The sequence below is a fragment of the Crotalus tigris genome, unplaced genomic scaffold (assembly GCF_016545835.1).
Source record: "Crotalus tigris isolate CLP2741 ecotype Arizona unplaced genomic scaffold, ASM1654583v1 scf7180000020074.1721668, whole genome shotgun sequence".
NCBI classification, from domain to species: domain Eukaryota; kingdom Metazoa; phylum Chordata; class Lepidosauria; order Squamata; family Viperidae; genus Crotalus; species Crotalus tigris.
The window spans coordinates 655,805-672,668 of record NW_024097846.1 but is presented as its reverse complement, the minus strand read 5'-3'; the positions used below and the strand labels follow the sequence as shown (position 1 = coordinate 672,668).

Below are 16,864 nucleotides of genomic sequence, written 5' to 3'. Positions count from 1 at the left end.
AGTAGTTCGAACCTCGGGGGGAAGTTGATTCCACCAGGTCGGAGCCACCACAGAAAAGGCCCTTCCCCGAGGGCCAGCCAGCCGACATTGTCTAGCCGACGGGACCTGAAGGAGGCCCAATCTATGGGACCTCACCGGTCTCTGGGAGCTGTGCGGCAGAATGCGGTCCTGTAAGTAACCTGGCCCTATGCCATGAAGGGCTTTGAAGGTGATGACCAACACCTTGAATTGCGTCCGGAGACTAGAATAGGAGTTCCCAATCCCCAGGCAATGGCCCACTACTGGACTGTGAGCTGTTTGGAACCAAGCCGTGGAAGCTGAACCACTCACATAGAACTATCCCCTCTCCCCCCCCCCGCCAGTACCCAAAACCGGAAAGATTGGGGAACTCTGATCTAGAAAAGTGCCATTTTTCTCTTATTAGCTCCATGTGATTCAACCACTCTCTGCTCAGTCTAGAGTTGCCGCTATCATTATTCCTATATTGACATCTCAACACTCTCACAAAACATTGGCTCTCACAAGGCAAGAAACAGGGCCTATCAGGCAGGTGGTAATGGCAGGGCTGGCCCTGTCAACAGCAACTTCATAAAGCCATTTGCAGGCTTGCTATGGATAAACAGTTGTGCCAGTCCAGTGGACAAGTTGGCACAGCTGAGAATCAAGCTGGTAGAAATAACTTTTTAAACATTCACTGACTTTCCAGAGTCTGTCAATTGATATGTAGTCCCATCAGTAGCTATCACAAGTTACTCACTCAGAAATTCGTGTATTGAGTTCCCCCACGGATGTACAATCAAACCAGCCTATGTTCATCCTCATGATTTTCCTGAAATAGGCTTTTCGGATCTTTTGGGTCTGGCGAGCAGCTGATGTTACCCATAAGCAGATCTAACAAAAAGGGTCGGGTGGAATGGAGAAACATTATTAGAAGATAGACAACTTTTCCTTGATTACAAAAACACAATGCCCAACTGATGGCGCAGTGAGCTAAATGGAAAACGATCTCAATATTCCTAGCATTGATTTTATGCTTTCTGCTACCATTATCTTGCTATATATATATATATATATATATATATATATATGAGTATATATATATATATATACTCATAAACATAAATGTTTAATCTACAAAACCAAGCTTTCGTCGGCCACACTACTGACATCGTGTTGGCCACACTACTGACATCGTCAGGGTATAAAATGCTGGATCCGGGAGTCCGTTTTTATGTGGCCGGCTGCCTCTGTGCTTTGACCCTGGATCGGGTCATAGGTCCGCCCATTAGCGAGGAGAGGCAATAGAAGTTAAGAATGGGGGAAATGCTCCGGAGGTGTGCCTTGTGAATGACTTGGCAATAGAATTACGGCCCCGATCAATGGGAGAACAGGCGAGTAATAGTGAGCGCAAACGGGATGGGTATCTCCTGCGCTCCCGTATATGTACCGAGGGGGCAATAAGGGCAACAAGTAGTGGAGTTATCCCAAAGACACACCTGGTTAGCAACCCATTAACACACACAGGAGCTCACCCATCAATGAGAGAGAGAGGGGGCGACAAGAAACAGGAACAATGAGACAACCAACCCCCAGGAGTTTACACACGGGCAAAGAAAGCAGCAGGTCTGGCAAACAGAAGAACAGAGCTTGAAGCACACACGCTAGACAGCAATACAGAGGCAAATTAAGTTGAATGAGGGGGTGGGGAGGGATGACTGGGAGTGGATGAACAGCGGATCTCCAGGCACCCACACACGCACAAAGAAAACAACAGCAATTGGAGAGGAGAGGACAACTTTAGAAATGGCCCCTTTAAGAACTACCCAGCTGATGCTAATGGGCAGACCTATGACCCGATCCAGGGTCAAAGCGCAGAGACAGCCGGCCACATAAAAACGGACTCAGCATTTTATACCCTGACGATGTCGGTAGTGTGGCCGACGAAAGCTTGGTTTTGTAGATTAATTTGTGTTGAAGGACTTGTTTTGGCTTGCAAATGGATCCCTGTGTTTTATAAGTAAATGGATGTCTATTCAGTCACCCCAGTCCCAAAGCTGATATTTGTTTCTGATCAAAAATTTGTCCTATTTCCATAACGGTCTATCATTTTGTCCACAGAGATGTCCATGCATGTAAGAAGTGAGAAAAAAGGAAGGCTATGTATTAATGCACAGTACTTTGCATGACTCAACTTGAATTAATATTACTTATTTAATATTTATGTAAATTAACAGTGACATAGGAATTGCCCGTTTCAGAAGCCTATGGTAGAAAAATGGCTTATATGATACAGAAAGTGTTACTGATTTCCAAATCAATTATGTTAATAGGGTCTTGAATTGTCATGAACCTCAGCTGCTAAATAGCTGACTTCTTTTCCCTTCTGGATTGGGGAGGAAAATGAAGGACTAGAAGTAAATACTGACTTGGAGGTATCCAAGCACTAGAACAGCACAGCCCATTCCTCCATAGGAACTTGCAAAATAGATCATTTGACTTTCAATATCCAGCAACCTATGAAGAAAAGAAGAAAAATTAATCAGGACTGAAACATCTCAAGAGCCAAGTCCCACGAAAAGCCCATTTTATTTTAGGTTAATTAAATATAAATGAAGGATATAATTTTGGAATCCTAAGGTTTGTCATTTCAGTGAATCAATTTAAATGTGTGGGCTAAATTGGCTGAGCGAATAGCACAGCAACTGGAATTGTCTTACAATCAACTACAGTAGCTGCATTGATTGCTAAAGATCAGTCATGAATCCACAGAGGGCAGAATAATTCATAGCACAAGTGTAGACTGAAAACATAATATGACATCTGTTGTCAGGCAGTGTGACAAAATGGATCCAGCAACTGTATTTCTATAACTCCACACCGGCATTAAAAGATGACGTATTCAGAAAGAGTAAAGCAGGTAAAATAATCAATTTTTTAAACCAAAAAAGTGGTCTAATTTCAAACAGCAACACTGACAAGGATGCTTTTTAATGCCAAATATCCAATAACATGCATTACCTATATACATTACCATATGCCACTGATTGCATTGTAAAAGCAGACACTTTCCTAAGGCTACAGAAAATTTATATGCTCTTGAATTTCTGATCTTCATGGATGATGACAGTAAGAGTCACACTGTTTTAAGCAGTTATAGTTTTAGGAATTAAAACTGTTCTGATTTCCCCAACAAATTAAAGGCCAGCATTTGCATAAGGCTGATTTTACAGTGCTCTTTCCTATGGGCATCAAGGAGAGATGTCTCAGAGTAAGTACGGTGATATGAGAACTTGAAGATCAATATGCAGTTAATTAATGCATCCAGTTCAAATTCATTTTAAATTTGTTGTAATTAGATTTGCATTAAAAATGTGTGATTTGAAAGGGTATGGCTCTGTTCCAAACTGTGATCAACCTGCTTCAAGAGTCCATTCAAAAAATAGTCAATTGACTATAATTAAGGAAACATCATACCACCTACAGCTATTTCAATTTTTGTCAGGATAAGATGAACACGTGAGTCATGAAGAAAATATAGCTCTGCATTTCTTTTGCTGCCTATCCTGCCCTTACCTATTATTACACTTTGCTTCACAATTTTAGTCTTACAGAAATCAAAGCATCTTCAAGAATCCACTCTATGTATATAACCAACAGTCTAGCATGTTCCAAACAGCAATAACTCCACCCCTATTTAAGATATGATTCCAAAGCAGAAAACAACTGATTCTCTTCTTTTTCCAGCATCCCTTATTGATACTTTCTCCACCTTTCTTTTAGGGTTCAGAGACAAAAAAAAAATAATCTGCCATCTATTCGAACAGTGGAATATTTAAGTATAATTAAGGTGACCAACCGTCCTCCTTTAGGGAGGACAGTCCTCCTTTTGTAAGTTCTGTCCTCCCTCGAAAAGTGTCCTCCTTCATGTCCTCCTTTCAATATTTGGAGACTAATCTGCAGGGCTTTTTTTTTTTCTCATAGAATGCTCAGAACGGCATTCTGGCACCTTTTTTTGATGGTTTTTTTTTCAACTTTTGCATGAGCTGTGCTACTCTCCCTATTGGCTTTCGAAAGCCAATAGGAATTGCTACTGAGTGCACCAAAACACCTGGCCGGCAAACTTTGCACATGCAAGTTGTCTGCAGCGAAGGCGAATTGGCAGGAACTTTGCACTTCTCCCTGCTACTCAACTACACCATCCCCTAGTTAGGCCCAAAGATACCTGGAGGAGACTAACTTCCATTTAGGGATGGAAAAATCAAAAAAGAAGAAATGTCCTTTCAACAATAAATTGAATAAGGAATTTCCATTCATCACATCAAAGAAGGATAACATTGTTTTCTGCAATATTTGCAGTGGAGAATTTTATATTGCAGCTGGGGGCAGAGTAGCTATTACGAAACACTTGAACACCAAGAAACATAAGCAGTCATCAGATGCATTTGCTTCCAGTTTTTTTAAAACTTCAAAGTATTCTGAAGATGAAAAACAGTTAGCTGCAATGGAGGGAACATTTGCATTCCATACCATACCATAATTCACAATCAAAGTTTTCGTAGTATTGATTGTACAACTAAATTATTGAAAAAGTTTCACGATGCTAAATTTTCATGCGCCAGGACAAAATGTGAGGCTATTATTAAATCAGTATTTTAAAATTACTGTGACAAAATATTTACAGAAGACTTGGAAACTGCAGCATTTGTAACGGTTTTATCTGATGCATCCAATCATAATGAAACTAAATTGTATCCAATACTAATAAGATATTTTAATGTTACCAAGGGCATTCAAGTAAAAATTTTAAATTTAGAATCCATTGAGGGCGAAATTGCTGAAATTTTGTCAAACCATCAATACAGAGTAATAAATTAAAACAATTTGAAATCCAAAGTTATTGCACTAACAGCTGATAATACAAACACACATTTTGGTGGGCGAAGACGCAAAGGGGTGAATAATGTGTATGTAAAATTACAAGATTTACTCCAAAAGAAAATACTAGGAATAGGTTGTACTGCACATATTTTGTCAAATGCAATCAACATGGCATCATGTGCCATGCCAATTGATGTAGAAGTAATAATAACTACAATTTATTTGTATTTTAGTCATTTTACCGTTCGTGTGGCTACTTTAAAACAATTTTGTGAAGAAGCGAATGTTCAATACAAAAAACTTTTAGGATATTCAAAAGTTAGATGGCTTGCTTTAACACCTGCTATAGAGCGTGTTCTACAATTATTTGAGCCTCTCCGTTCATATTTTTTAAGTTTAGACAAATGTCCTAAAATCCTGGAATCGTTTTTCAATAATGAAATATCTGAGATATTAATGTATTTTGTACATAATCAAGCATCTATTTTTCACAAAACGATTCAAAAGATTGAAGGTGAACACATTTCAGCTACAGAAGTTAGTCTTATTTTGAATGATTTTATCCTTCAATATAAAACTCAATTTGAAGAAAAATTTCTTCCTTTAGTTATAAAAAGAAAATTGTCAGACTTAGAGGAATCAAATCTGGGCATAACGGAAAAGTTTATCAAAGAAGTGCAGAATTTTTACCAAACATGTTTTCAATATATCGAAGAATGGTCTGAAACAAACATCACAGGAAATAACAGTTTTCAATGGTGTTTTTTTATTTCATCGCAAGTATATTGGACAGATATTGAATCTTGTGTTGAGTTTTTATCTAAAGAAATGCCAGACATTAAAACAGACAATTGTCTCTTTGAAGAAATTAGAAGACTGAATGTATTTTTAAATTAATACAATGGGAAAATAAACACATTGAAATTGATAAAAGATGGGTGGAAATATTCAGCCTTTTCAAAAATGAAAATATTCCATGTGAAAATTTATATATTCTTGTTCAATTTATGTTCTGCTGTCCTGGAACTAATGCAGCAGTTGAAAGGGTTTTTTCAATTGCTAATGATTTTTGGAAAAGTGAGAAATCGAGATTGAATGTTGATACTCTAGCTGCAGCACTTGCCGTAAAATTCAATATGAATTCAATATGTTCAGATATTTCCAATATATTGTTAGAAGATGATACATTGACAAAAAATATTCATTCAATGGAAAAGTACTCATTTAAATAATAATTAATAGGCATGTAAGCATAATTACAATATAAAATGTTATTGTTACAAATGTTTTTATTATGCATTTATCATATTATAGTGTATTCTGTATTATTGTTGCAATGAATAAAATGTTTCTTTTATTTACGATATTTTTTCTTCAATTTATTTGTGTCCTCCTTTTCATTGTAAAAAAGTTGGTCACCTTAGTATAATGGATGAAGAAAAGAGATCTCTTCTTTAAAATCAACTTTCTTTCCAGCTCTTCTTTCAGACAACACTGGCTTTGGTATTTTCTCAGCACTAACTACTGCAATAGGTTGATGATTTGCATATAAATGAAGTAGGGCTTAATATTGGCTTCTCAAAGTTCCAGGTTTATTAAAGCCTCTGTTGCTTCGCTAAATATTTGAGACTGGACAAACGTTTCCCATTCAATACACTATATTATCCTCAGAGGTAGTATAGCCAGTTGTTGTTTAGTGACCAAAATTTGGACTGGCAACTTAGTCATTAAGCAAACAGTCACTAAGTGAAACCGCAACTGTGTTTTTAATCTTACTTCAGCTTTTGTTTGCTTTATGGATTTGTGAAGGTCATAAATGTGAGGAGTTGTAAAGATACTTTTTCATCCCCATTCTAACTGAAAATGCCACTAAATTACTTTATAAGATTGCTTATAAAGTAAACCGATGAAGTCCACCTTAATCATACTGACAACCTTTATTCATACTGATAACATTTTCCCCCAGAAAGACCCTCTGAACAAAATTGGCTGAAAATGATATACACACAGACTCTTGTTCCCAAATAGAGTTAAACAAATGTCAACTTTTTCCCAGTCCGGACTTCCTGCGGAAACTCCAAGAATATTTAATTATGTCTGGAAAAGGATTTCAGGCCAACTTTTTATGCAGAAACAAATAAATTACTCATATATTACAAAAATTGTATTTCATTTATAACTCAAGAAAACAAACAACTATCCCATCACAAGCATAAAACTACTTCTGAAGAAGTACACAATGAACTTAATAAGCAAAAAAGCAAGTACTATATACTAATTCCTCAACAAAAGCTCTTAAAGAAACCACTCAATTATCCAGGGATCCCACCCTGATTTATTCCTAACCATTGTTTCAAGCTACGGGGAGTCAAGCAACTGTCTTACTGTTTGTAAAAGAGACAAAACCATAAAATAAAAAGAAGAGGAAAAGATACATATGTTTTCCAAAGCTCCATCTTGGTTTTTGGCCTCTCCTTCTTGCTGGCAACAGGGACCCAAGCATCTTCCCAGCAACCCCTCCTGGAGATGCAACAAGCCACTCATTTGCATGCATGGGAAAGATATGGTTCCCTCAAACCCCCTCTTGATAGGGCCCGCCTTGCAGAAATCACCCATGACACATTTCAGTTTGAAGACAGGAAATTTGAAGGAGGAGGAGGAGGAGGAGGAGGAGGAGGAGGAGGAGGAGGAGGAGGAGGAGGAGGAGGCGGCATATTTTCAGTCTTGAGGTTTGACGGCAAAAGGATTTTATTCAAGATTTTAGTTCCAGAAAATCATGTATAATCTAACAAGAAAGCATCCTAATGGCTGCTTCAGTTTTTGGCAGCATGAGATGATGTTAGCCGTATTCCCAGAGGGACAATCAATTTTGACCTGCTCTAATGTTAAACCATGAGTTCATGTTCTCAAGGAGAAAAATGAATTCGAAGGGTCTAGTCTGAATAGTACTGATTATCCCTCAGAAAAAATAAAGCTTAATAATAATAATAGTAAAGTTGGAAGGGACCTTGGAGGTCATCTAGTCCAACCCCCTGCTCAGGCAGGAAACCCTACACCATTTTGGACAAATGGCTATCCAGTCTCTTCTTAAAAACTTCCAGTGTTGGAGCATTTACTGCTTCTGGAGGCAGGTTGTTCCACTGATTAATTGTTCTCACTGTCAGGAAGTTTCTCCATAGTTCTAGGTTGCTTCTCTCCTTGATTAGTTTCCACCCATTGCTTCTTGTTCTGCCTTCAGGTGCTTTGGAAAATAAAGAAGAGATTCCCTCTTCTTTATGGCAGCCCCTGAGATATTGGAATACTGCTATCATGTCCCCCCCTTGTCCTTCTCTTCGTTAAACTAGACATACCCAATTCTAGCAACTGTTCCTTATATATTTTAGCCTCCAGTCCCCTAATCATGTTTGTTGCTCTTCTCTGTACTCTTTCTAGAGTCTCAACATCGGTTTTCAACATCTCAACGTCTTTTGTAAGTTCTTACTTACAAAAGAAATAAAACTAACTTGCATCTAATACAATCTTACTTATTCTCCCCACATAATAAACCATACCTATAAGATTTAGCCCACCCAATAATAACAAAAACAAATTTGACTATATGTATTCTAACTCTTATTATTATCCTGTTGTTAACCACCAGATCATTTAACATTGTATGATAAAGTGGAAAAAGATAATTTAACTTATATCAACTTATACCAGCTTCCTCTGACATCTTTTCGGCTACAGTGAGTGTAGCATTTCTCTCCCACCTCTGAAACAGATTGCTCATTTGCATATGGAAGAGAGACTCATCAAGATTTTTCTCCATATTTGTCCACAGGCTCTTAGGGGGAAATTCAAAGTAACTGAAATTGCTTTTGGGGGGGCAGAATAGGCTGAAAATAGCAAACATTAAAGCCTCTTTAATGGACATCAACCGTGGCAAATTTCAGCCGGATGCATTCAATGGTTTTATCACTATCGTTTTTTGGAAATACTATACCTTCTTGATTTCACAAGAAAAGAGAAACAAACAGCTTCCCCATGGCCTAGCTATAGTGAAGCTGGTTGGAACCCCCCCCCCGCCCCAAAGAGGGACATCTCCAATTTTAAAATATAGGTTTTCCAAAACTTTGGGCTTTTGACTGTAAAAAAAATTAAGCTGAAAGTTTTCCAAAACTGTCTTGCTCTGTTAGGATACTAGGTTTGATCTGATCCCTGCTGCACAATCTTCAGTCATCCGCTTCTGAGGCACCAAGAAGGTTGGTGTAGCATGTTGGCAAGTCTGCCACCCTCCGTCCCTTCTCACAAGCTTTGATGGACTGCCAGACTGAGCAGCTTCTAAACAGAACAGCCATATAAGCTGCTTGTTGGGCGCTGAAGATTTCCTGTGCCTCGTCACTGAATCTTTGAGGGGTGTCAAGATGATCTGCATAACTGGCAATGTGGTACATGGCAAAGAAAGCAGAAATGGTGGCCCAGTGACATACGATGCCAGAGGGCCAGTTTGATCTAATGGTGAAAGCACCAAGCTAGAAGCCAGGAGACTGTGAGTTGTAGTCCTGCCTTAGGCATGAAAGCTAACTGGGTGATCTTGAACCAGTCACTTGCTTTCAGCCCAACTCATCTTACATGGTTGTTGTGGGGAAAGTAGGAGGAGAAAAGAGTTTTAATATGTTCCCTGTCTTGAGTTATTTATAAAAAAATAATGGCAGGAAATGAATAAATTATAAGATTAAATGTGCAAGCCACAGAGAAAAAAAACATTCTTCAAGTCTTGCCATACCCCATTTTAAAAAGCAGGAAGTGTTTGAAGCTGCTGTTACTGGGCAGCCATAGCCTCACCAGTAAGAGAGTTCAGTTCAACTTCTTCCCATCCTGCAGATCTTAAAAATGAAACATGACCCAAGAGGGCTCACAGTGCCATTGGCAAGCTGATTAAGCCAGCACTGCATTGTTTGCATTCTGTGACAAAATGGCAAAAACCAGAAGAGCCTGGGATGCCCAAGATGGCCGCAGCAAATGTGCAACCAAAACCCCGCCCCTTTGTACCTGCATTAGTGCCCCGCGCATGTACCAAAGGACAGAACCTCAATCGCCTCTGGATTTGTTCTATTTCTGTGATTTAAATGGATGCCCTTGGAGAGGGTTTTCTCCGTCTGTAACCAGAACTGGGTTGCCTGACACAAATGCCAACATCCCAGAGATATGAGAATCTGCCAAAGTGGGGCCCATTTTGGTAGAGAGCTAACATGCAGGAAAAATACTCCTGGATCAGAGTTCAAAGACCATGCCAACTTGGGGCATAAAGGAAAAGGTATGTTTGGTTCAGGGACGAAAGATTGTGCCAATATGGAGCAGGATGGTGACCTGTCTGGCAGAAAGAAAAGGCCTTTTGATTGGAAACTGAGCACTGTATCAGAAGGGAACCAGACTTGGCAGGCAGATGTTGGCAGAGAGGAGCGGCTGGCATGGAGGGAGCAGAGCCAATGAGACCAGAAAGGGCTGGCAAGAGAGCAGAGAAATTATAAGATGAGGGACACTCAGTCTCCATTTCTGCTGTCAGATTTAATAAGACCTCTGCCCTATTATTACTCAAAGGAATACAGCAAATTTTGGTGTAAGAATAAAATAAACATTAACTGCCTGACCTATGGTATTTTCTTCAAAAGGGAACATTTGACATGCCTAGTACCTAGTCACAGTTTGCTGTTCCAAGAACTGTTTAAACAATTGTTGTCTATGGAGATTCTCAATTATCCAGGTCATGCTAGTCCCACAGGTGCTTTTCCAAAAGGCCACTGGTCTTTCTTGGGTTTTTTTCTTTGAAAACATTTCATTTCTCATCCAAGAAGCAAAACGTTGTCAAAGAAAAAAAACAACAAGAAAGACCAGTGGCCTTTTGGTAAAGCATCTTTGGAGCAATTGTTTCTACTCTTCAACCTTCTTTCACCTAATTCTAAGGCCAGCATCTTCCAGAGTTTCTTTAAGAACAAACTAATCATTTATACATTTTTTTTAAAAAATGTTCCTCTCTCTTTTGATAATCCTAGAGAGTCTTTCAATTTACGGTGGCCATTACACTTCTGCAAGAGCTGAATGTGGCAAATTGTACTAATACAGGTGGTGACAGCTCAATTTTTTTCATCAAAGCCCCATCTTGCTTCTTTTCCATCCCCTTTTCTTGGGCAACAGGCAGCAGCTAAAAGAGGATGGTCATTTGCATAGAGAGGAACATAGAGATCATATTCTTCTGCCCAAACCATGTCTTGATAGGCCAATGCAAATCAAATTAGATTTAACTCAAACTGAAGAGGAAATAACAAGTATAGAAAGTGGAAAGAGGGGAACATAACTAAGTCAGAATATCAGCAAATAGCCCGAGCCTGCAAAGATGAAGTGAAGAAAGCCAAGGCTCAAAATGAACTAAGGCTTGCGACCAAAGTCAAAAATAACAAAAAAAGCTTCTTTCAACCTGTAAAAAACAAGAAAAAAGTGAAGGAAATGATTGGTCCATTAGTGGGTGGAAGTGGCAAGAAGGTGACAAGCAACAGTGAGAAAGCAGAACTATTTAACTCATTTTTTGCATCTGTCTTTACACAAAGGGAAAAAACAGACCAACCTATCAAAAATAGTGCCATAAAAAACAAAACAGAAACACAAATTAAGATAGGCAAGAAAATGGTTAGTGAGCACCTGTCAAGCCTAGATGAGTTCAAATCGCCAGGACCAGATGGATTACATCCCAGAGTTCTCAAGGAACTGGCAGATGTGATATCGGAGCCACTGAACTATATTTTTCAAAGATCCTGGAACACAGGGGAACTACCAGAGGACTGGAAAAGAGATGATGTAGTTCCCATCCTCAAAAAAGGAAAAAAAATGGATCCAGGAAATTACAGACCTATCAGCCTGACCTCAATACCTGGGAAGATCCTGGAAAAGATAATCAAACAACGAATCAACGAACACCTAGAGGCAAACAAAGTCATTACTAAAAGCCAACATGGGTTTGTCAAAAATAGATCATGCCAGACAAATCTTATTGCATTCTTTGACCAAGTGACAAAATTAGTGCATCAGAGGAATGCTGTGGACATAATTTACTTGGACTTCAGTAAGGCATTTGATAAAGTAGATCACAACCTACTACTTGACAAGATAGATAAATGTGGGGTAGACAGAACCAACACCAGATGGATCCGTAGCTGGCTGACCGGCCGTACTCAGCGAGTGGTCCTCAATGGAACTGCATCTATATGGAGGGAAGTGTGTAGTGGGGTGCCCCAGGGCTCTGTTCTGGGCCCAGTACTCTTCAACATCTTCATCAACGATTTGGATGAAGGGATAGATGTGGAACTCATCAAATTTGCAGACGACACCAAGCTGGCAGGAATAGCCAACACTCCAGAAGACAGGCTTAAGATACAGAAGGATCTGGACAGACTTGAACACTGGGCACTAACTAACAAAATGAAATTCAATGGTGAAAAAAGCAAGGTTCTACAGTTAGGCAAGAAAAACCAAATGCACAAGTACAGCATAGGTGGCACCATGCTCAATAGTAGTAACTGTGAGAGGGACCTCGGAGTCCTAGTAGACAATCACTTAAATATGAGCCAGCAGTGTGCTGCAGCTGCCAAAAAGGCCAACACAGTGCTAGGCTGCATTAACAGAGGGATAGAATCAAGATCACGTGAAGTATTAAGACCACTCTTCAATGCCTTGGTAAGGCCACACTTGGAATACTGCATACAGTTTTGGTCACCACGATGTAAAAAAGATGTTGAGACTCTAGAAAGAGTACAGAGAAGAGCAACAAAGATGATTAGGGGACTGGAGGCTAAAACATATAAGGAACGGTTGCGAGAATTGGGTATGTCTAGTTTAACGAAGAGAAGGACAAGGGGGACATGATAGCAGTATTCCAATATCTCAGGGGCTGCCATAAAGAAGAGGGAATTAAGCTATTTTCCAAAGCACCGGAAGGCAGGACAAGAAGCAACGGGTGGAAACTAATCAAGGAGAGAAGCAACCTAGAACTAAGGAGAAACTTCCTGACAGTGAAAATAATTAATCAGTGGAACAGCTTGCCTCCAGAAGCAGTAAATGCTCCAACACTGGAAGTTTTTAAGAAGAGACTGGACAGTCACTTGTCCGAAATGGTGTAGGGTTTCCTGCCCGAGCAGAGGGTTGGACTAGATGACCTCCAAGGTCCCTTCCAACTTTACTACTATTATTATATTATTATTATCTCAATGTCTATATATAATACAAGAGTCGAGGGCTAACCAATTTTTTTAGTGGTTTGATATTTAACTAAAAGAAAACAGGGTAAGTTCCCCCTTCCCTTAATAGATGCTCCTCTGTAGGTCACATGACCCAAAGGAACAGGGAGGGGCTTAGAACAGAGGAGCTGGCAATATTCCAAGCTGCTGCTCCCAGGCTTCTCCCATAAGGAGCTGTGGTTAGAAAGCAATATTGCAGGTAAATCTGCTCACTGTCAGCAGCTCAATCCTGACCCGCTCAAGGTGGACTGGACCTTCCATCCTTCCAAGGTCAGTAAAATGAGGACCCAGATAGTTGAGGGCAATATGCTGACATTCTAAACCGCACAGCGTGTGCTGTAAAGCATTATGGAGTGGTATATAAGTATACAAGTGCTATTGCTATAAGAATGTGCTGGGATTATTTTTTTTTCCCCCACAACAGCCTGGCTAGATCTGGCTCCAATATTCCTTTTACCAGCTTCTCCCCATGGCAAACTGAATCTGGCTCTGTTCTGGACAGCTATCTCAATGTCAGACAGACTCCTTACTTTTAATAATTTCTTTTCATTGTTCTCTTATGTTGGGATGAATAAAACTATCAATACGCCTACTGTTGTCTCAGGTTCTGGGTGCGTGGGTTGAAAATTAGTCACAGTCCTTATTTCCAGAAGCAGGAAAGCCAAAGAGCTTGTTCTTACATTAGCCGTGTGTCCTTATTTCCACAAGGAATACAACTAATTTATGAGGCTTGACCTAGTTAAGCCATGCCCTCTTACCAAACATAGCAAAACAAAACTGTAGAACCTTGTGTAATATTGTCATTGATCTTCCTTTCACAATCAACTGATAAGGCTTGCCCTATTGCAACTCACACTTAAGCAACTTATTATAATTTTAGTCACAGCGTATTAATGCATCAAAGATTTAAAAGAGACAAGGCTAGTCCTTTAAAAAAAAAAGCTTAAATTTAAATGAACTCTGGAACAGTTATGGCAATTCCTCCCCCCCCCCCCGCCGCCAAAAGTGCCATGCATACAGTGCTCAAAAAACCCCTGAACCATTAAACTCTGAAGAATAGAATAACATAATAACTTTATTGTCACTTTGAATATACACTAATCGGCATACATTAAAATGAAATATACACTACATAAATATGACAAAAATAAATAAATACAGAATTATGCACATACCCACATATATTATATGACACAGAGAGACAACAGACTAGTTTGGGTTATGTACTGTATACATGTGCATGGTGAGAAAAACGTATCTTGCAAGTTTGCCAGACAGATGGCATAGGGAACAAAGCTATTACAGAATCGGGTAGTCCTGCTAGAAATACTTCTAAACCTCCCCCCACCAGCTGGCCCAGCCCAAGGGAGGTAAGGCACCTGCCGAGCCCCACGCGCGCCAGCAATCCTCCCTGAACCCGCCGGCCTCCCACCTCCCACCCCTGGCCCTCTTTTACTTACATTTTTAGTAGTTGCTCAGCAGGGAGGGGTGGAAACTTCCAGACAGCTCGCCTTCACTGCAGACAACTTGCAGCACCGTTTGCAGAATGGGACTTTTGGCGGGCTCAGCAGGGCAGAGACAGCTTGGACAATTCCTATTGGCTTTTGAAAGCCAATAGAATTAGACTCTATTCAAGAGAGTCTATTCTATTGGCTTTCAAAAGCCAATAGAATAAAAGGGAGTAGCACAGCTAAGGAAAAGGGGAAAAAATTGGCGGACTGCGTTGTTTGGCGACCCCCGTGAAATGGTTGTTCGACCCCAGATGGGGTCCCGACCCACAGGTTGAGAACCACTGTTCTAACAAATTCTACAACAGGTGCAATAGGCTGGTCACTTGCATTTGGAGGAGGAGGAAGTCACTTGCATTTGGAGGTTAACAGTTTGCCCCAACCCCCAGACTCATTAGCCTATGCAAATACAAGGAGATTCAATTGGAGATCCCAAATCCAAATACAGCAGGTTTCTATTTGTGTTTGTGATTCAAGGGTAAACAAATCCCATAGAAGAGCATCAAAATGGCTTCAGCTGCTCCAGACAACATCAGAGAAAGAATGAAACAAACAAAGGGGCCTGATCAGAATAATCTTAGCTTTTCCCCCTTATTTTCACAACAGGAACAGCAAATATTTGGGGATTAGTTTAATGGTAGATGTGGGCCCCTTTTTCCATATAGAAGCTGCTTTTTTAAAAAAAATCCTTCAAGTCTGTCTTGCCCTCAAATCAAGTCAAATCAAATCCCTGCAGTTTCTTTGAAAAGATTTTGGAAGTGGTTTACCATTTCTGGGACTGAGAGAGAAGGACTGGGCTATAGCCATGAAGCCAGCTTCATGCCTAAGACAAGGTTAGAACTTACATTGGTTTTATGGTTTCTAGCCTGGTGCCTCTAACTACCAGAGCAAATTGATTCACTAAATGCAAGTAGTCCTTGACTTAAAACCGCAACTGAGCCCAAGATAGTTGTTGAGTGAGTTTTGCCCTATTTTATGACCTTTCTTGCTACAATTGTTAAGTGAATTACTACAGTTAAGTTAGTAACATGGTTGTTAAATGAATCTTGCTTCCCCCATTGACTTTGTCATGTCGCAAAAGATAATCACATGACCCCAGGACACTGCAACCATCATAAATACATGCCAGCTGCCTTGCATCCCTCATTTGGATCATGTGATGATGGGAATGCTACAACAGTTATAAGTGTGATAAACAGTTATGTCACTTTTTTTCAGTGCTGTTGTAACTTCAAATGGGTCACTAAATGAATGGCTGTAAGTAGGGGACTATCTGTATTATATTTCAAGCCAATATAAAGTCTGACATTTATTTATTATTCCCAAAACAATAAAATAAAGCTGTCAACGCTGCTAACATTGGATGTTCTTGCTTTGACAACAGATGAAAATGCAGCCATTTTCTCTGTGCTGTTAGAATTAGTTAGTTCTGGGAGGGGGGATTGGGATGAGAGTTCAGTTAGTCATAATAATAATAACTCTTCGGTGGGAATCCAAGAACAAACTGGGTCCAGACCTGATAACGTTTTGGCGGGCAGGAGAGCTGGGTAGAAAGCCTGCGCTTCACGCTAATTAGGGAATGTGCTTTATGACTGTTAATTGGGGGTGGGAATTGTACTTTGTTACTTTGTATCCAGGGGAGGGGAATTTAGTTTTTGGGTTCAATTATGTAATGCTGATACTTTGTTTCCCGAATAAAAAATTCTTTAAAGAAAACAATGCCTCGAAGTTCTTTTGAAGGGTTTCATTTGTCGGAACCATGACAAAAGCATCAGGATCTAATCTTACCAAACACTATACTTCCCAAAAATCAAAACAAAAGCTACAAACAACTTTAGCATAAAGAATACCCTTATGCAAAAGAAATAAAACTGGAAAAAGCATTTTTAAGCTCATATATTATATAAAGCTATACATAAACATCTACTTTCTTATTTGTTGCATAATAAACTATTGCCATTGAACCTTTTTAATGCATGTAGTTTCACCCATTGGGAAAAATACTACAAGTATTCCAGAGGTGAGCCTTGATACCTTCCTAGTCATTCTTTCAGGCTATAGAAAAATTCTTGTAGCATTTTTCCAATGTGTGAAACAACATGCATAATGAGCCATGGCGGTGCAGTGGTTAGAATGCAGTATTGCAGGCTAATTCTGCTGATTGCCAGCAGTTGGGCAGTTCGATCCTGAGGTGGGATCAAGTAAGTA

The 16,864-nt window shown here is 39.6% G+C and overlaps 1 protein-coding gene across 4 annotated transcripts in view; it reads right to left on the bottom strand.

The window, feature by feature from the left end:
• Positions 1 to 16,864, bottom strand: part of ABCB11 (ATP binding cassette subfamily B member 11) — an 84,176-nt gene that overhangs the window by 50,829 nt on the left and 16,483 nt on the right. For all 4 annotated transcript variants that reach the window (XM_039365450.1, XM_039365448.1, XM_039365451.1 and 1 more), the window contains 2 exons: positions 2,427 to 2,514; positions 758 to 891 (listed from right to left, as the gene is read on the bottom strand). In XM_039365450.1, the coding sequence (XP_039221384.1) occupies positions 758 to 891; positions 2,427 to 2,514 (222 nt within the window). The remainder of the gene's footprint in view (positions 1 to 757; positions 892 to 2,426; positions 2,515 to 16,864) is intronic.